This window comes from Heptranchias perlo, chromosome 5 (genome assembly GCF_035084215.1).
Source record: "Heptranchias perlo isolate sHepPer1 chromosome 5, sHepPer1.hap1, whole genome shotgun sequence".
NCBI lineage: Eukaryota > Metazoa > Chordata > Chondrichthyes > Hexanchiformes > Hexanchidae > Heptranchias > Heptranchias perlo.
In genome coordinates, this window is record NC_090329.1 from 95,630,007 (window position 1) to 95,650,542 (window position 20,536).

The 20,536-nt window shown below is 40.2% G+C and overlaps 1 protein-coding gene across 3 annotated transcripts in view; it reads right to left on the reverse strand.

Moving 5' to 3' along the window:
* Window positions 1–7,177: 7,177 nt before the first annotated feature.
* Window positions 7,178–20,536, reverse strand: part of tbpl1 (TBP-like 1) — a 35,982-nt gene continuing 22,623 nt past the window's right edge. For all 3 annotated transcript variants that reach the window (XM_067984857.1, XM_067984855.1, XM_067984856.1), the window contains exons 4-8: window positions 18,949–19,031; window positions 15,904–15,967; window positions 12,722–12,825; window positions 12,287–12,381; window positions 7,178–9,639 (exon numbers count right to left, since the gene is read on the reverse strand). In XM_067984857.1, coding sequence (XP_067840958.1) covers window positions 9,560–9,639; window positions 12,287–12,381; window positions 12,722–12,825; window positions 15,904–15,967; window positions 18,949–19,031 — 426 coding nt within the window. In that variant the 3' untranslated portion in view covers window positions 7,178–9,559. The remainder of the gene's footprint in view (window positions 9,640–12,286; window positions 12,382–12,721; window positions 12,826–15,903; window positions 15,968–18,948; window positions 19,032–20,536) is intronic.

Consider the following 20,536-nt stretch of genomic DNA (forward strand, 5'->3'; position numbering starts at 1 on the left):
GGTAAATGGAGTTGAGTTTACAGATCAGCCATGATCTAATAGAATGTCAGAACAGGCTCAAGGGGCTGAATGGCCTACTCCTGTTTCCATGTTCCTATAGATGATGGAATTCATCTTTTGAGAATCTGAGTCTCCTCAGGCACTGCTCTTCAAATAACTGAAGGTAAGTGTTCTGTGCTTTGTATGGTCTGGTGGCTGGGTAACTCCTTATCTTCCTCCTTCTCCTCTGATGCAGCTTCTCCTCTACTCCTTATCAAACACAGAGGAATGTGCAGAGATAATGCCACGCTATCTGGCACCCCGAAGGGAGCTGCACTTTAAGAGATTGTGCAGACCCTTTTAAAACACCCACTCTGAATTCACAATTTCAGGCCTCAGTAGTAATGAGCCTTAAACTAAAGTACTTAAACTGACAGCAGCGATAAATGCTCTGGTTGCAATAGATCAAAATCTCACCTTACTGAAACAGATGTCTAAATTTGATGCCTTCAAACATCGTTTGCTGAAATTTTTATCAAAGGTTAGGCCTGCATCTCTTCCTGTTATGTTCCAGAATGCCCAATGATCAACCTACAGGGGGGTGAGGTGATGGCAAATATTGTGGATGATGTCACACCGTCACCTTGCCCTCATATGCATCTTCTCCAATTTGTTTCCAACGAGTCGTGCCAGCACTATTCCCCAGGGCAGAGAGAAAAGCCAGCAGACTAATGCGTGAGTGGAAACTGGGCAGAGTCTGATCCCGGGCCAACTTCTGTATACATTCTCGGCTGGAGTATCCAGATCTACTTCTCTGCTTGCAGAACAAAATGATACATAAAAAAGGGATCAGACCCAAACTTAGAGGCCCAGAAATTGCATGTTCTTGACTGCCTGTGAGGAGACCACCCTGGACATATTAAAACATCAAGGAAGTAGGGAAAAGTGAAATTAAAGGTGTTCCTTCCAACCTCAGCACTGATATCATCCTTCTCTTGTTATGCCTCGTCCTCTTTCACTTATTGACACAGGAACATACACAACCACAAAAACATCCCTATTCCTCTTCTGTTATTAGAGACCAGAAAGAACATCCTGCCAACAACCTGCATTACGCTTCCCCATATTTGTAAGTACCAGCACATCTACACGCATGCCAGAGGATGCAGATAGTGTACTTGAGGAGATAGCACGGAGTGAGGAGGTGCAAGTACTGGTGCCAGAAGAGGAGCAGGAACCAGCTTCCCAGATAACCGCAGAGATGTCATCGGGCATCATCTACTTTAAATAAAATCCATGTCATGATCCTGTTACTATTCCATGAGAAAGGAACTCTAGAGCCGCAGCTTTTCATTTTCTATATATAAATGGACTGGATTTTGTTAATAGTGGGGAGTATATCCAAGATTTATGATGGTAATAAGCTAGCAGGTACAGTGAATTGTGTAGATGAGAGCAGAAAATTGCAAAAGGACATAAAGATTAAGCATGTGGGCAAAACAATGGCAGATATAGGTTAATATGAGCAGAGTGGGATGTTGTACACTTTGGACCCATGAATGGCAGATATGGTATCATCTAAATAGTGGAGTGTTCAGAGGTTGGAATAGATGGAAAAAGTTATTTAGGGGTCCAAGTACATAAGCCATTAAAAGTTAACTTGCAGATGCAAAAAAAATATTTTTATAAAGGCCAATGGACTTCATCACAAGAGGTTAAAATATAAAAGCAAGGAAGGACTACTGCAGTTACACAGACTTTTGGTCAGACTACATTTGTAATATTTGGTTCAATTTGAGAGAGTTGCTGCCTAGGCTAACACTGACAACGCTGTCAGGTCACCTTGCAGCAGATGGCTCAGCTCTGCAACTGCCTCCCCACTGAACTAGAGCCTGTGGAGGCAGTTCCCTCTTGTGTTGCCATGTAGCTGTATGTGAGTTTGCAACTATGGTTGCTTGCATAACAGCAGGTAGATACAGTCTATGTCTGGTGTATTCTAGTATATTTGCTATTCCTTCTTTGCCCTCTTGCATGGAATGTTGTAATGTGGACACCTTGAAAGCAATTCTCATACAATGTCTTTTTAGAGCTCCCATCCTGATGTGATAAATCTTTCTATCCTTAATACCTATTTTGAATGTGCAGACTTAATGCTGAGTGGGACCTGGACAGGAAACCCAGTAAACTGATAACACCATAATATATCCTGATTTGAATGTCGAATGAAAATTTTGCAGATTGTGTGTGAAAGTAAGCAATGCCAGCCAGAAACCAAGTACATAAAGTTGCATGATGCCCAACACAAGCAGGAAGCTGGTGAATTTTCTTCCCCTGCTCACTCAGAGCCCACTGGCAAATCACTATCACTGGCTAAAATTTTTACCCTATAAATTCTTACCATTTGTGTCTCTGTGAGTTGTTATGTGTTTAGTGGATTTCTTTGAATGAGAACACGCATGCACAGAAGGTTGGGCTTCTCCACGATCAGGCAGAATTTGAAAAGCTAGAGTTAAAAGAAACACACAGAAGAAATATAAAGATGTTGGCTCAAAGGAGTGCAGATTAAATACAAAGAAAAAAAGGATAGAGGGAAAGAAAAAACATGCAAGGGTGTGTCAAAAATTGTGTGTGTGCAGAGTATAGGGTCCCAGACCACACATGTACAATTGCAGCCAATTGTAAGGGCAAATAAACAGGTAACAAAGCCCAGGTGAAGAAATGGTGCTGCAGCCAAGGAGAAAAAGTGAGTTTCAGGCCCGAAACACAGGTAGGCCACTGGAAAGAAATGGTAGTTTAGGGATATGGAACAGCACCAGGCAATTGTATCGGTAAATTAGAAGGAATGGAACCTCTCATCTTTTTCTTCCCACTCTAAAGATTTCCGATAATATGGCTAAGCTATGTCAAAACTGCATTGCTCACTAAATTTATATTATATATATTTTATCTTGCCTATGGCCACGTCTTACTTCCTGTTGTCACAACTTTTGGTAATGCTTTTATGTCAGCACTTAACATAGAAACAGCCTATGTATCCATTTTACAATCACATTTCTTCACATAAACATTTGCCTATCACAGTTTATTGATGAATTAATCGAACTCAATGATTTTTGAAAAAAATTCATGCCATTTTTCCCTCAGCAATTGAAATTTCTAATGTCTAAAATACTCCGAGTGTGTGAGATAGAGATAGAGAGAACACATGACAGTACGTATTGACTACACACCACTTGGCAACATCATCTGTGGACATGGAGTCATAATCCACATGTACACTGATAACACCCAGCTCTACTTCTCCACGATCTCTCTCAAGCTCTCCACTACCTCTGTGCTGTCAGATCATTTGTCTGACATCCAGTCCGGGATAAGCTGTAATTTTTTCCAGCTAAATGTTGCGAAGACCAAAGCTATCATCTGACCTCTGCCATCTGTACCCTCACCATCGACTATCCTTTCCCCGCCACTGTTTCAGGCTGAACCAGACTATTCACAATCTTGGTGTCCTATTCAACCCTGAGCTGAGCTTATACTCCCATATCTGCTCCGTCACAAAAACTGCATGCTTGATCCTCCATAATGTTGGCTGCCTCCATCCCTACCTCAGCTCATCTGACGTTGAAACCCTCCACGTGCCTTTGTTACCTTCAGACTCAATTACTCCAATGTTCTTCTCACTGGCCTCCCATCCTTCACCCACTGTAAACTACAGCTCATCCAAAACTCTGTTACCAATATCGTAATCTGCACCAAGTCCTGCTCACCCATTATTCCCTGTCCTTGCTGACCTACATTGGCTACTGGTTCTCCAATGCCTCAAGTTTAAAATTCTCTTCCTTGTTTTAAAAATCTTCCCAAAGCCTCGCTCTTCCTTGCTGACAGGTGTCAGCTGTGGCTAAGTAGTAGCACTCTCACCTCTGAGTCAGGAGGCTATGGGTTCAAGTCCCACTTGAGAGACTGGAGCACAAAATCTAGGCTGACACTCCAGTGCAGTACTGAGGGAGTGCTGCATTGTTGGAGGTGTTGTCTTTCGGCTGAGACTTTAAACTGAGGCCCCGTCTGCCCATTCAGGTGGATGTTAAAGATCCCATGGCGCTATTTCAAAGAAGATCAGGGGAGATTTCCCAGGTATCTGGGGCAATATTTATCCCTCAACGATCACTTAAAACAGATTATCTGGTCATTATCACATTGCTGTTTATGGGACCTTGCTGTATGCCAATTGGCTGCCGTATTTCCTACATTACAACAGTGACTACACTTCAAAAGTACTTCATTAGCTGTAAGGCACTTTGGGCCTCCTGAGGTTGTGAAAGGTGCTATATAAATGCAAGTGTTTCTTTCTCTGTAAGCCCCTCTTCCGAAACTGTTCCTCTGACTCCAGCCTCTTGAAGCTGAAAATGTTCCACAGTGCCTTTTCTCATTCTAATTTAAGTTCTTAAAAAAAACAAATGGGTTGAATTTTGAAAGTAAAGCCTCCAAATATCAGCTGATTATCACTTGTGTTGTTAAGTTAAAAAATTAATTAACACCTCTGAAACAGAAAGAGAGGCAGAGATACACTTCCAAGAACCAATCATAAAACACCAAATTTAATATTTGCAGAGATCTCTTGGAAAATTACAAACCAGTGCTGCCAGACCTGGAATGCCTTCCAATGCTGCCAGGCCCATTACCTCCACTCACTGCTGACAGACACTGGAAATCTGCCAGAGACAAACCTCACATTCCATTCCCTTTTGCCAGTGATATCAAAGGATTCTCCCTTGTGCTGTCAAATACCAGCAACTCCACCATAGTGCTGCCAAACTCCAAGATCTCCACACCAGTTGTCAAAGCCCAGAAGCATCCCACAGGGCTAAAAAAAACCCCAAGATCATTCTCCCAGTGCAACTAGGCCTCCCCCTTTCCACTCAATACTGCTAAATACTGTGGCCACAAAACTTTTTGTTCTTGGAGGGCAGAATGAAGTAGGGCAGGGGCAGAATCTCCATCCCTTTCTACCCATTGTCAGAAATTCTGATGGAAGGGGACTAATGCTTCTTGTGCTTGCCATCTTCTATCCTAAAATCATTAAAAGAGGCAGGACTAGCAGGATGACGCCACTCATCAGAAATCCCACCAGATCCGCTTTACTGCAATCATTTGCGTGAAACAATGTATCACCAATAGAAAACTGGCAACAGTTTCAATGCAGGAACCTCCCCACCCCCCACAAAAAAAATCTTCGGTAATAATGGCCTGTCAATAATGTCCAATGGGGTGGCAAGGTGCCATTTCAATTTACCTGCCCTGCCAATGAGCAGACATGCTGGAAGTGTCTTAAATGTTGCAGGCACTCACCCCCTTTATCTTAATGGCTCTGTCCCTGGGATTTGTGATGTTGTCAATATGCAGAAGACTGGTGGCTGTAAGACTGGCCCTGCTGCACTTCCAGCGGCAGAGTGGGGCTTAAGTGCTTTTCATTTCCCCCCAGATATCTAACTGGTACATCTTGCATTCCACCCCGTTACGCATTTTCAGCTTTAAAATTAGTAAAGGATTAAAATTAAATACATAGGTAAAGGTTTGCATGTGCAAATATATATATATATACCACTGATTTGAAGTTCCACATAATAATGGACAGTCATGTAATTCAATCCCCAAAGTACCAGTAAAAATCCCAGCATTCCATTTAACAGGGAATTTGACTTATTCAGTCACTGCATATGAGTGGCCCTCATGTTATCCCTTACATAGCATAAACACAGCGGCCCTGAAATTCATGGGTGCCCGCTGGCTGATGCAAGTATGGCAGAGCGGCATCCGCATCTGCAGCTAAATATGCAGACCCTGTCCCAAATCACGAGGACAGGCTCATTTAAACAGCCAGTGTAAACAGGGCGGAATCCTGGTGTAACCAGGTTCTGTCCCAAATTCCTGGTCTTTTCAGAGTAGAAATCTTGCTTTCTCTGACCCCAGGAATTTCAGGGTGTGTATCCTCCAATTTACCATGATCAACACCACGGAAGTTCAACTGTTCTCTGTATCTTATTAAAAACCTTGCATCTGCATGCACTGTTTACAAAACATTACTTCCTGTTGTAATATTTCTTGTCGCACTTTTGTGTCAACTCTTCCCATTACATTTCTTATTAAAAATCTTGATATAGCACGCCCTGGTCTACCTTCTAACCCTTCACTTGAAGATTATATGGTCTTGATTCCCCATTTGCAAAGGCACATAGGATGGACTAGTATTATCATATGTATATAAATTAAAAATAAAGATATGTAGTCTTCTCCATCAAGTCTATTGCAAACAAGTCATCGTATATTGCATACAGGTAGTATTTCACTGAACCCAAGTAACTGTGTAATCATTTGATTGTTAATTTTGAATCAAGTATATTATTACATCTGCATAAAGTATCAAAATGATTTGACTCAACCCAAGTTGGACAGGAAAACATTGGGTATATATTGTAGAAGCCAGCCATTAGAATGCAGGTATCAAGGAGAACTGAAGTGTTATTCCACGAACATGGGAATGAGATTCATTTACAAGACTGACTAAGAATTGCACCTATAAAGCAGTAGCTTTTCTAGCACAATGAAATTTGAATCAATTTCTGCTTCTGTCAATATTCTACTTAACTGTAACTTCAAATTTTAGAAGAGGCCCTGCAATTTCTTTGGCCCACCAATATTACTTGTACATCACAAAATCTCATTTATGTGGAAATCTAAGTTATTCAGAATTATTTCTATTTCCACCTTTCTTTTGGTGCATAGGCTCCAGTAAATATTGCAATCGTGCACACATCCAGGGAAAACAAAAATTCACTAATTTCCATTGAAATTGGAAGTCTTGTAAATTACAGCACATCAAACTTTAGCTATAGTTCATCATCACTCAGAATAAGGTTACCATATCATTATTACCAGTAGATGCCTCCGACAGGCAGTGAGTTTTCCTCCTACCTGCAGGCCAATGCAGCTCCCAATGCCAATTTTGTTTTCCTCATTCCAAATTGTTTACCGTGGTTCTGTCTGGCCCAGGCAGGAACAAACAAAAGTTCACCAACTGAAATACATGCATTCAAGGAAGCTCTGGGATTTCCATCTTCAATATAATTGGTAGTCAAGTGTTCAACTACAAGAGCTATCTGGTGACCCTGTTATTGAAAGTTTTAAAGCAATCCAAAACACATTTTTCTTTAAATGAGTAGATTTTGATGTTTTTTTTCCTGAATTTACAGTTTTACATATGAAAGTTACATGTTTTCTATGAAAAAAGTAAGTATACCATCTTAACTACATCTTATCAACACAAACACTTAGCCTTTGCAATACATAATTGTCCTTTCCAACTCAAATTCAACAGCAGAGGCGATTTCCAAGGTATGGTATAAAAGCAATACAATATTCCAACTACTGGCAATTGGAATGAAGACATAACATTTAAGCAACAATGCCGACACATTTTGAAGTAGACTATTTACATGACAGATGCACTCTGTCGCTCAACATAACCCTTTGAGACCGAGGAAGCATTGCTACATCAAAAAAAAACAACTACTATATAGTTAAGACTACATTTATTGTGTGAATATTGTAAATCAGTATGTTACAGTCGCATCCATCCATCTACTACAACTTTGTTGAGAACTGGAAATTTACAAAAAAAAACATAATTGTTCTACACAACAAAAAATATGCTATTCAAAAGTGCTATCCAGTACTCAAAGGATTATGTTCTATGTGAATTTTGATTCTAATTTAGATGTTGTAATGTCTAATTGAAAATTCTTGTTTGTGAATTACTTTGAAATCACAATGATAAAAGTAAATTCTTGTTTGAAGTTCAATAGGAGTATTCTTGTATCAAACAGGTGCTACTTGCAACTCTTATGAGGATGGACACTCAACCTGAGGAACACAAGTTCAGCTGGGAAAAGTGGAGCTGAATCGAGAATTATGTTCACTGCTACAGTGCAGTGGGCTTTCTACTGCACAAACCCCTCAAGAGTTCCAAACTTTCTTTGCACTTTGCAGAACAAAAACCTTGTTTTCATTATAAATCATGAATATCTGATGAAATACTGGCAATATTATATTTCTATTATGGAGAGTAATGGTGGGCCAAACTGTTAACAATTGAACTTTTCTTTTGGAAACGGTGGAAGGGCATTAGCATAGTTTTTTTTAAAGTTACATATGTAATAATCTGCTTGCTATAGGTACATTAAAGAACTTCAAATCAAAGCTGTGCATCATAAAGCACTTTTCTTTCAAGTCAGTATTTATTAAAACATAGACAAAGTAAATCTGGGTGCAGAGAAGAAATCTCACTGGTGATGGGTAGTTACAGCCATTCTTTCTGGAGCATGAAAGATTCATAACTCAAAAGTAACAGTGATCGAAGTTTGTAGTGAAGCACAAATGAAAAAACACCTGGAACTCACCAACATTAGTGAGATTCTGTTCATTGTATGGGTGTGAGGCTCCTGGTAGAAGTTTAAATTCACCTTCTGCAGCATTATGGGCTATATAATTCTATTCCCATGAAAGGTTTTTCAAATACAGAAAACGTTTCCTAAGTTACTGCTTTAGAATATTAATGCAATACTTATTACTATGTTTTGATACATTTCCAATGGTTGATAAATGGTATGCATCACAGCATGTAATTATTTTAATAAAACAAATTTACAGTGCCATTTTTGATCCATTAGATGATGCTGTATATGAAGTTTCTTAGCTTAGCTGATCAATTTTAAAAATTAAGATCAACAAGCAACCATGCAAATATTTTAAGTGATCTTTCAATACCCTACAATGTGCGAAAGGTTTGATGCATTAGCTTTTTCAATTAATAGGATGTGATTTGATTCCAATTTTTAGGAACCCTCCGTTTTCATTAGCTCACCGAACATGCGTTTTTAAAAAATGAACTTTCAATGCAGATCTACCTGAAATTTTTAATCACTACTAAATGATAATTTGACTTCAACCACAGCCCTTACTTGTGAGGACCTGTTACAGTCAAAACTGATTTCCAAAATAATGTTTTGGGTTTACTAATGAATGTAAAATTGCTTACGTGCCATTTATAAATTCTGAAAGAAATTAGGGCTTACGGCAAGGTTCTTGCTTAAAATTAAGTACACATCTATTAATTTTATTTAAACACTTTAACCAAATGAACAGTAACATTGGTGGCATCTTTGGTTTTCATATACAGCATAAATTTTTTTTAAAAAAGACCTCACAATAAAACACAAAGCTCAACCAGAAAAAATGGTTCAACTTTAAATGTAGTGCACATTTTACAATCCTGTTCCCTTACTGCACAGACTAAAAGGAGAGCTCTCCCAAGAAAAACAGCAGCATCATGTCATGTAAACAGTTCACAATAAAACAATATTAACATCCCAATATGAATACATTTGCATTGTGTTCATACATTTTCATAAGCTTCTCACAGTCTCTCATTCGCCGTAGGTCCATTCCTGGAATTATTACATAGTAAAATTTGTCTCTGTAGTCATCCATTCAGTAATCACAAAGGATGGTCCCAGAATAGGAATGGTTATTTGATCATCTTTCTGGACTCAAAGATTAATGGATAGGTTTGCTCCACTGCACTGGCAACACACTGTATACTGGGTGCTAAGGTACAGAAAAAAAAGTCACATTATACATCATACTTTATAGGTTAATCCTACAGTTTAAAGTTCTAAATGCTAAAGTTCTTAGCATTTTAATATGCTTGCACTTAAATCTCTCAGTTCAGTTTTGCTGATTTTTGATGTATTGTAGAACTTACTTCAATATGACCCTGTTACAAGTTTAGGGTCTTACCAGATATTCTTTTGGGTACAGTGGTGCTAGTTGCTCTCATAAGCAGTCCGAGTGTCTTATATTTAGGGATGTTCCCATATTGCTCAATATCTAACTATACTTAGCGTAACCCAGGTGTGTAACAATAGCATCCCCTTGTGATCAGAACTGGATAATCATGTCTTTCACACATGCCCCTATGTGTACCTCTCCAATCTTTTCAAAGGCGGACCGAGAAAACACTTGACAAGATGAGGCCAGATACAAATCGTTAAGCTGCTTTATTTCACAGCAAGTGAACATAGAGAGCATCAGTTATAATTGGACTCACTTAATGCAAATCAGTAAAACTTGTCTTTATTTAATAAAACAAAGTAACAAACATGCTATATTTCCCCATATCTGTGGAAAAATGGTCAAAAAATCCTGAAACGTGATAACCCCTTTAGCCTATTTTAGCTGCTTTAAAATCTCGAGTGACAACACTAAATTATTTTCAGCATGCTCCATACATGCATTTATCTTCGCTATTACTGTGAAATTATAATCCATTATCCTTACAGTGCAATAACTCTAAAAATGCTGGTTACGTCCTGAATATGGACCACAACTGTTAACATAAACTTTAATAAATGCAATTGCAAAATGACAACTAAGTGATGTTATTGTCAATTCAATTAATCCAGTTTACTCCATTATTCAGATCCTGTTTCACAATCTGATTTTTAAAATCTTTTCCTTATTCAAAACCCATATCATCTTTCTCACTACTGAATCAAGAAATCAATGCAATACTTTGACTGAGTATTTTCTGCCTTAAGGAAATAATGTATTTCGTGTTATGGAAAATTACTAGTGCAAATTATAATATATTATGTGTTAGGGATGCAAGGACAAGCAGATGCCCAATTCATGTTTTTGTTTTCATGCTCCTTTGTTGCAGTGATACCATTAAGGAGCCAATTATAAAAATCTCACTTGTTAAAAATGCTACTGCCACTAAAAAAAAGACAATGCTGACAAATACTAGCATTTAATACTTTGTGACCTGGAAGGAAAGACATACATGGAGGGAAATTAATTGTGGGTCAAAAAGGAAATAGCAGGACAGAAAATCGTAACACAAAAGGATTTATTATTAATTGAGTCTTTCTAGCAAATACTTTTTCTTTCCCTCGCTGCTATCCAGAACATCTGGTTAACACTGCCTTGGTGATCAGTTTTTTCTAAAGTAATTTATTGACATTATTTGACCGGCATATTAAACACTATCCTCAAACAGCTGTGAGCTTCGTTGGCAACTGCAAATTGTACATTTTTTCAAGTTAACATTTTAGGAATATCTCTGAACTAAAAAAGTGGATTTATTCAGGTTGATGGGAGGAATAATGAAAGTTCTGAAATGTACTTTAAACATTTCAATGGTATTACACAATGGACTGTCAACAGGAGAGAGGGAACTGAGTAGATGCTGCACAGAGAAGACTATATTTAATGGGCATAATTTTGACCCTGAGCTGGGAAGGGGGCGGGGTTGTCAAATTGTGGACAGGAAACCCGGAAGTATGGGTTTCTTGGACATCCTTACTATTTTGACGTAAGGACATCTTTTATTTCTTTTTGTCGGTTTGCCGTCCGACTGTCAGGCTGGTCTCAGTCAGACAGGAGAGCAGCCAGGGAGAGGACGTGTTCAGGTAAGTCTTTGTTTGTCTGGACTGGGGGGGAACAGTCAGTCATGGGAGGAAGGGATCGGGGTCAGTTGGGGGGGGGGGGGGGGGGGGGGAAGAGCGTCGGGATCGGGAGTCATCGTGGGAATCTGCGATCGAGGGTGTCAGGATTGGGGAGGTCCGCAATCACTGTGGGGGGGGGGGGGGGGAGGAGAAAAAAGAGATAGGGGGTCATTGTAGGGGGAGGGGGGGTGGGTAGGCTTGTTGGGCCTGGGGGAAGGACTCCTGCTCCTCCGGGCCCACAAGCTGTACCAGAAAGGCACTTACCTGTAGTTTCGGGCCTTCTCGCCTTCTTTCGCGTGGCGGAAAGGAGAAAGCTCAGGAATCCTGACCTCTGGGGCTGAAATCACAAAACCTGTAAAAATGGAGGCCTGCAGCCTCCTTGAAAGGTTTTAGTAACCAACCAGCCTCCTGGGAGTGGGTTGGCTGCCTGCCCCTCGTCCTGCCCCAGTGAAAACTAGAAATGGGTGGTTTGGGGGCGGGTCTGAAATGGTTGCGATTTTGAATGCCCCCCCCACCCCACCCGTTTTTCAATGTTAAAATTGTGCCCAATGTGTAGGAAGAAATCATGCACAACAACATAATACTGACCTCATGCAATCCAATGGAAATTCTTCAAAAGGCAGCTACACATCTTTACTCACATAAAATACTGATTTTTTACTAAACTTATGAAATGTGGAGGAATCTGAAAATGAAGAAGTTAGTGGTTACTGTAGCTGAGTTTAACCTGTGGTTTGCAAGCGCACCTGTTATAGTTATACTTCCCGTGGAAAAAATTTGAAGTGTAGCCTTTAACGCTTTAACTCTATAAGATGCTGCAGGATGGAGTTCTGGCTCATAGCTGCAAGAGAAGGAAAAAACACCGGAATTTCAGTAACTAAACAAAATGACAGAAAGCATAACTACTAGCAATATAGTTATAGAGATTGTTACAAAATAACAGCAACACTCAAGAGAGAAAGAAAGATAAAACTTCAAATGCTGCAAATTTGAAATAAAAACAAATGCTGGAAATACACAGCAGGTCTGTCAACATCTGAAAAGAAAAAATGTGAGTTTATGTTTGGGGTAGAGATCTTTCATCTGCTCTAGTCATTTTTCAGTTGCTGTTGGGACAACCCATGTATTTCCAATATTTCTGTTTTTATCACAGTTATACTCAATAACTTCCAAGTGCATACCTTGCAATTGGCCGATTCTTTTTGGTGAATTCTGGCAGCCTTATTTCAAATGGCATAGTGCATACAGCCAGAACGTTGACAACTTTATAACCAGCAAATTTTACCTTCAGAATGAGGAGAGAAGAGTTTAAAAAAAGTCTAATACTGTACTACACATTTTAACATCTGCCTGCTATTACATTCACAGTTAACAATGAAAATATCTGATTACAAATACATCTAGCGTGTGTAATCAGTTAGATACTGGCCTTCCCGCTTTGGCACCCGAGTTAATATCCAGTATATGCTGATGGGATAAAATTCTCCTCTCTACTGGCTGTAATAGCCCTATATGTCCAATAAGTTTGTGGCAATCTGAAGCCAGTCCCTTGGGGGGGGGGGGGGAATGGACGGACAAATCCACAGCACAAAATTGCCTTTAATTATGCAGTAATTGACATTGAATTGCCAGACTGGTGGAGAGATGGGTCTGTTAAATTGGGTCAGAATAAACTCGCAAAAACAAAATCCTTTCAGTCAGACAATATCATTCACATAATTAGAGAGCAGAGGTAAAGCAGGATTGCTGAGATAATCAGCCTGAAACAGCAGTTACCAAATCTATTTTGAGACTTGAGTAATAATGTAGAGAAAAGCCAAGGGGAGTCCATTTTGAGGAAGTGAAACATTATGTATTCCTGAAACCTAGGTTACTATTGTTCTGTTATTACTTTAATCATACCAGCTATTTTAGGACACAGTTTTGTCATTTTTGCAAAGCAGCTTCAGGAAGGCCATCTCACACCACTGCATTTGACACTGCATAGGATATAGCTCATGGGTAGTATCAGACCTAGTTCAGAAAGTACTCTGTATTCGACTTGGATTTCCTGCATACTTTATAATCACACAGAATGGTTTTAAATGTTTTGAGAGTGTGGACACTCCAGTTCACACTCTCAATAAATTTAAAATGCATTGCAGAGTGCGAAACTCTATGCATGCGTATAGGTGTAGGGATGCAGAGGTTCTAAGTGTTCAATTCAGAGCCAGGAAATATAAACAAGCAAAAGCAAAATACTGCAGATGCTGGAAATCTGAAATAAAGACAGAAAATGCTGGAAATACTCAGCAAGTCAGGGTCATTGACCTGAAACGTTAACTCTGTTTCTTTCTCCACAGATGCTGCCTGACTTCTGAGTATTTCCAGCATTTTCTGTTTTCATTTAAGTATAAACAAGCTACTGACAGGCTGGAATTCATTTTGTAACTGCTGGTCTCAGGCTGGTAGCTACAATATAAACATAAACTTTGATTAGCACCAATTATTAGTTACACACTGTGATTAAGTACATACAGATTGCAAGTACATTGTCGTAATGTCAAGTTAAACTTGTCTTCATCACTACTTCGCCCTAAGCTCAGCTTTCTCCTTTATATTCAATCCATCACCAAGGCCACTTTCTTTCACTTCCAAAACCTGCCTCTGTCTCACCTCTGACCTTCTGTTGCTGAAACCCTAATCCATGTCATTAACACATTACAACTGTCTTCCTCCAAGGTGATCCTGGCTGGCTTCCCCACTTCCACCATCCACAAACTACAAATTATACAAAATACTGTGTCCTGTGTTCTCACTCACGTTATGGCCTGCATCTCCACCAATCCTGTTCCCATCAACTTCTACTGGCTTCCTGTGTCCCAGAGTTTCTCATTTTCTCTCCATGGCCTTGCCTCTCACTATTTCTGCTATCTCCTCTAGCTCTGCATCTTGTGTACACCCCTCCAATTATCCGATACTGACATACATATTGCTCCCCACTCCTTCCATCCCATCACCAGCAGTTGCAACTTCAGCTACCTATGGTCCTCTGGAACTTCTTCCTTCAGCATCTTTGCCTTTCCACCTCCCTTCCTGCTTTCAAAAGCCTCACTAAGATCTTTTTTGACCATGTTGTTGCATCCCACCAACTCTCTTCCCTTTCTCCCTCCTGTAAAGTGCTCTGAGACACTTCTCCTTAAGTAATTAGTGCTAAATAAAATTGCAAATTGCTGTTGTTACTAGCATTTGTATTATTGTGTATATATTCAATACTTAAAAGAGGCAGAAAATCTGTTCATAGTACTATCCTTTTTATAGAAGAAAATAAATCACATTAGAAATTTCCAATGTTTTTTTATAAAAACTTGAATTATTGCTGGCATGGAGACATTCAAATAGGGTCATCCTCCCTGTTAAGCTGTTCAGGTGACATCACCAATGGTGACATTGGTGACGTCACCATTGGTGACATCACCCTGTGTCCTGGAGTGGCTCCAGAGTAAACACGGGCCATGATTTCAGACTAACCTGCCAATTGTTCTGGAGCAGAGACACCGTAGGAAACCACATCATAGATTGGGAATACAGAAGTCTAAATACTCAGCCCCCATTTGCTTACAATGGAACTGCTGCAGGATCCAGAGATACTCAAAGCCAGTAGTATCATCAGAGAGGACTTGCAAGAGGAGACCAAACTTGAGGTTCCTCTTGCTGACAAAAAAAATGATGTTTCTATTAAAACGTCAAAGGAATTTTTGGCATGTACATAATTTTCTACTATAAAAAAGGTGTTAATTGTATCCATGTGATTTATATCAATTAGTGTTAATTGTATTCAGGTGGTGCATATCAATTGGGAGCTCTCTTGTATCCATTTATAAGAGAGTTGATCTAGGGTGCGGTGTTGGTGTAATGGGCTTTGTGAATAAAGGCTTGGAAACAATTTAAGACTATCCATCACCACCTGGCTATCCAATTTATAACAAAAGCGAGTACTTACAATAAAAAGTACTCCCACTAGACTTTCTGAGCCCTTTACGTACTATAGGGCAGTGGTATTATAGAACTGAATTATGAAGTAATTAGTATATTTGGCCAGACTCAGGGTCTAATTTTTGTATATAGGCTTATAGGGCACAGGTAGAATTTAAAAATAGACAAGACATACAAATGAAATCAATTCTAACTGTAATTAGAGATTAAAATTTCAGTTTTAGCGTGGAATAATAGGGTCATTGAGTGCAAAAGTTACACTGCAGAGGACAGCTTATTTAAAATCTAGATACCAAAAATCCACATCACTAGCTGAAGTAACCAATGGTGATTTTCATTAGCTCTGTACTTAGACTTGCTATACAAATATAACATACAAAAGAGTTACCTGAAAACCCAGTTTCTGCAGAAGACGGGCTAATCTTCGAGCACCAGTTTTTGCATCTTCTTCACTAAATTGTGTTTGAAAAAATTTAATTAATTTTGCACAAAAAGATCTTGTGACATTATATTTCAGCTGAAGTATTGTAAACTACTGCATCACAGATTTTAAACACTAGAAATACATTTTGAAATTGGGTAGGGAGTGATCTTGATAATGGAATGAAGAAATACATAATGGTTGACTGACACCAAATGGTCAGGTATACAAAGTTGACATTAGCACAATTGAATGACACAGGGCAAATTTTATGATCAGTGGGAGTGAAATGTAACCTTGCTGGGTTGCAAAATGGGCAGTAGTGGATTGGTCGCCAATTATATACCCCCATCGATTTTCCTTTCCACTGACAGCAATCAAAAGAAAAATTGGACGGGGTGGTTAGTCCACTACCGCCCACTTTGTGCTCCCACTGAAATTGAATTTCACCCCCAGTGTTCCCGGCGTAAGACGTTCATTAATAGGAGAGCATATTGGGAATTCAAGTGTGAACAGAGCATCGGAATTCTCAATATGTACTCTTGTTGCTTTGCATTAGAGCTCTAACTCATAAAATTTACCTAGAATCACTTCTGAGGTTCTTGTTGTGCCCTCTAGTGACCAAGCTCTTTCCCAGTATTTTAATATATATTATTGCAGGCAAAAACATCAGTAACCGGACATATTTATATATACATTGATTCCATAATATTACACATATATTATGGTGTATGGAACAAAATAGAGAATAATGATTTGGTTTGTAACTATCTATAAGCATAAATTTACAATATATACTTTACAGGTACATCTCATTTTATATTACATCATCATTCATATAAATACAGATAGTGTTTTTTCCACTTATCTGGGAAAACACAGGCAGAAATTTCCCAATTCATAGGGCCCGATATTAGGAGGGCAGTGGGTTCGCAGCGGGGGGTTGACTGGGCGCGTGGGTAACGTGCCCAGTGAAATCAGTGTGCTCCGCACGCAATCGCGCTGGAAAGCTGCGCAGCAGGCGGACTGCGCATGCGCAGTAAGGTCTGTCAGTTGGAGGAGCCCTATTTACAGGGGCAGTCCTCCACTGACTGATGCTGCAGAAAATAGGAAAAATTACAGCATGGAGCAGCCCAAGGGGAAGGCTGCTCCCAGGTTTAATGATGCCTCACTCCAGGTCTATTGGATGGGGTGAGGAGGAGGGGGAGGACAGAGATCTTCCCCCTGGTGGGCGGGAGGAAGTGACCTGCCTCTGCCACCAAGAAGGCCTGGCTCGAGGTGGCAGAGGAGGTCACTTGCACCACCAACATATCGCCCACCTGCATACAGTGCAGGAGGCGCTTCAATGACCTAAGTAGGTCAGCCAAAGTGAGTACACTTACTCATTCCCCGACACTCCGTCTGCCACATCACCGCCCCCACCCCAACGTCTGCTTCTGCACTGCCGACACTACTCTATCACATCACCCATCACACCCACTCAAAACACATCCTCATCTTACCTGCACTTACTCACCTCGCCAGTACTCATCCCACGACTACCACTCAACCCAATCCTCATACAATCTCATGGCTCTATCTCATACTCACCCTCTCATGCATCATGTATCTCTTTCACAGCCAGGCTCACTCAACCTGCCACTATCTGTGCTGCAGCCACAGGGCATGCATCACATATGTGCAGTAGGAAGCTTAAGGCAAACGTGTCGTGAGCTTGAAGGGGATGCACAAGGGTGCTTGAGGGTTTGTCATGGTTTTTACTTATATTTAATTTCTGACCAACTCACATTACATATTATATTGTCACCACTACTAGCATGTCTTTGCGAATCTTGTCTGGTTTGTGCAATAAAGCCCTTTCCTGAGGATCACTATGAAGACCCACAACTGATGCCACCCATTTTGTCACTGCAGAGTGGGTGTAGGTGTATTTGCAGGGCTCTTTTGTGCAGATGACTGAGAGAAGTCGGCGATGTCCCCGGTGGCACCCTGGAAGGATGCGGAGGAGAAGCTGTTGAGGGCAGTGGTGACTTTGACAACGACAGGTAAGAAGATGGTGCTCGGGCCAGCCGGGAACAGCTCGGCATGAAGGAGGCTGCAGATGTCCACGACTACATGTCGAGTGACTCTGAGCCTCCGTGTACACTGCTGCTCAGAGAGGTCCAGGAAGATGAGCCTCGGTCTGTAGACCATGTGGTGAGGGTAGTGCCTTCTGCGACGCATCTCTCTCTGCCGTTGCCCTCCCTCCTGCTGTGCAGGTGGATGTGTCTCCACGTGTCAGAGGTGGACGGCGTGGCCGGCGATGCTGTTCGTCCTCCGAGGAGGTCATGACTGCAGCTATGGCAGCCCCCATCTGGAAGATGTACATTTGAGGGGGTCCGCAAGGTAGGTAAATGTGTCTGGACACCGGGATAAGTGTGTAAGTTGGTGAATTTTATTGTTAGGAGGAGGGTGGTGGAGGCCAAACTTTGTCCAAAGTGACAGAGTGGCCTCCTGCAATGAGTGAGGGTCCCCCACCCCCACCTGTCAAATGGACCTTTGCAGCTGCCACAGGCTGATGGCTGCAACACATCCATTTCAACTGGGAGTGTTTCCCCCAGTACGGGAAACAGTCCCAGTTGATCTGAAAATCCCACCCCTCCTAAAAAATCAGGTCTGTAAACAACCTGAAGTACCTAGTTAATTACTTCAAGTGGCACCCCACCGGCTTTAATTGCCGGTGGGAGTCCCACAAGCGGGGGCTGCGCGCGCATGTCAGCGCGTCACTGGGGAACCCAGAAGTGGGTGGGTTGGAGCCGGGCTCCGGACCCGCCCCGTGAATCCCCGATTTTCGCAGCCCCCCGCCACGAACGCACCCGCTCGGAGGTGCGAAAATCGAGCCCACAGTTATCTAATCCTACTTATATATAATGTTAGTGTCATTAAAATAAAGAAGATCTTAAGATGAAATAAATCGATTGTCAATTTTAATACTAGAATAAAAAGCTTTTAAAAAGAAAATTAAGTTCTTACCTTGTAGCTCCAGTGCATATAATTTTCCCTGAGGACCAGATTGTGGCTGTTATCCTGGGTTTCCTCAGTTTCATTAACACCTTCTGCAAACGTATGTAACAAATTATTAGCTGTGCCTTTGTCATAGAATGCCTGGTACATCATCGAGAATGTCACATTTATATTTTGTTTAATTGAATTCTGGATCATGTTATATACAAAAATGACAACGGTCTGCTTTGGTATAAAATACTTGTAGATAACGTGCACCTAAATTCTAGGTCTGAATGTAAAATAGTGCATGTTATATGGAAAGCACTATGGTAATTAAGATTTGTCTGATGCCAGTAATCATTTTAAGCACTTGGCTTTGTCTTATTCCCAAAATGATTAGAATTTTATATGCATGCTTTCTATTCATTACTGCTAGATGTAACTTTTGCCTAATATTGATCAAGTCTGGACTGTCATCTAGAAGTTATAGGCTTAGTACTTTATTGATTTTCTTATGCTAATATAATCTGAGTATGTATGCTAATTTAGCAGTAACTATTCAATAATTCACACATGAAAATCAAAATGATTATATACAAAACACTTACTATAACAATGAATAGTGTATATGAATTTTAAAAATAATTTCTCTGTATCTACTGTACTGAATCACTTTAAACAACTCAATTAGATTACCCCTCTATCTTCAAAACTCAAAGGAATACAAGTCAAGTATTCCCTCGTAATGTAATCCTTTAAGGCGAGGTATCATTCTGGTGAGTCTGCGATGTATGCCTTCAAAGGTTAATATATCTTTCCTGAGGTACAGTGCCCAAAACTGAACGCAGTACAGTTGAAAGCCAATGGTGAATCACATACCTTTCAATTGTGTGGAAAAATGCTCTAAATCATTAGCTTGAAGATAAACTGTAAAATATAAGGGCCAATTTTCACGATGAGCACCCATCATGCAGCCTCACTTGCCGGGAGCACACATCAAGAATCACAAGCACACACCCCACGATTTTCCAATTCATTCATTTTACTTTAAATTTACCCTGTCACATTGAATTGTACTAATATCAACCTCATGTACATAACCATTAGATGTCAGTCTATTATAGTTGTCAAATGTAATATATTTCTTCATTCTTTTATTACTTTTCTCAAAACTCTTCCTGTTTTAAATCTAAACAAGACCCTTGTACACCTTTTTTCAATTGGAACTCAATTAAATAAATAAATCACACCAGTGTGTTACAGGAGACGTTGGTCACATGGATGGTGGAGTTAAAGTAGTTCTCCCAAAAGTGTGACAAACCCATAGCTCACAACTATTTCAGACTTGAGTTATCATGAAATAAGTGAAAGAAACAGAACACCCCATTAGTGAAGAGTTTAATGGAAGTGGAAGTTCATGGTAGTTTCATTATCCTAGACAGCATTAACTGCATTGAAAATACAAAAATGGAACAGTAGTTAACCCTTTAGGGTCTACATCACAGGATGAATTCCTAAATGTGTTCATATGGTGGTCTTTAAATGGAAGTTCTTTCACCATTGGCACAACATAAGACTGTCATAAGCAATATTGAACCTTGGCTTGTGACCGTGG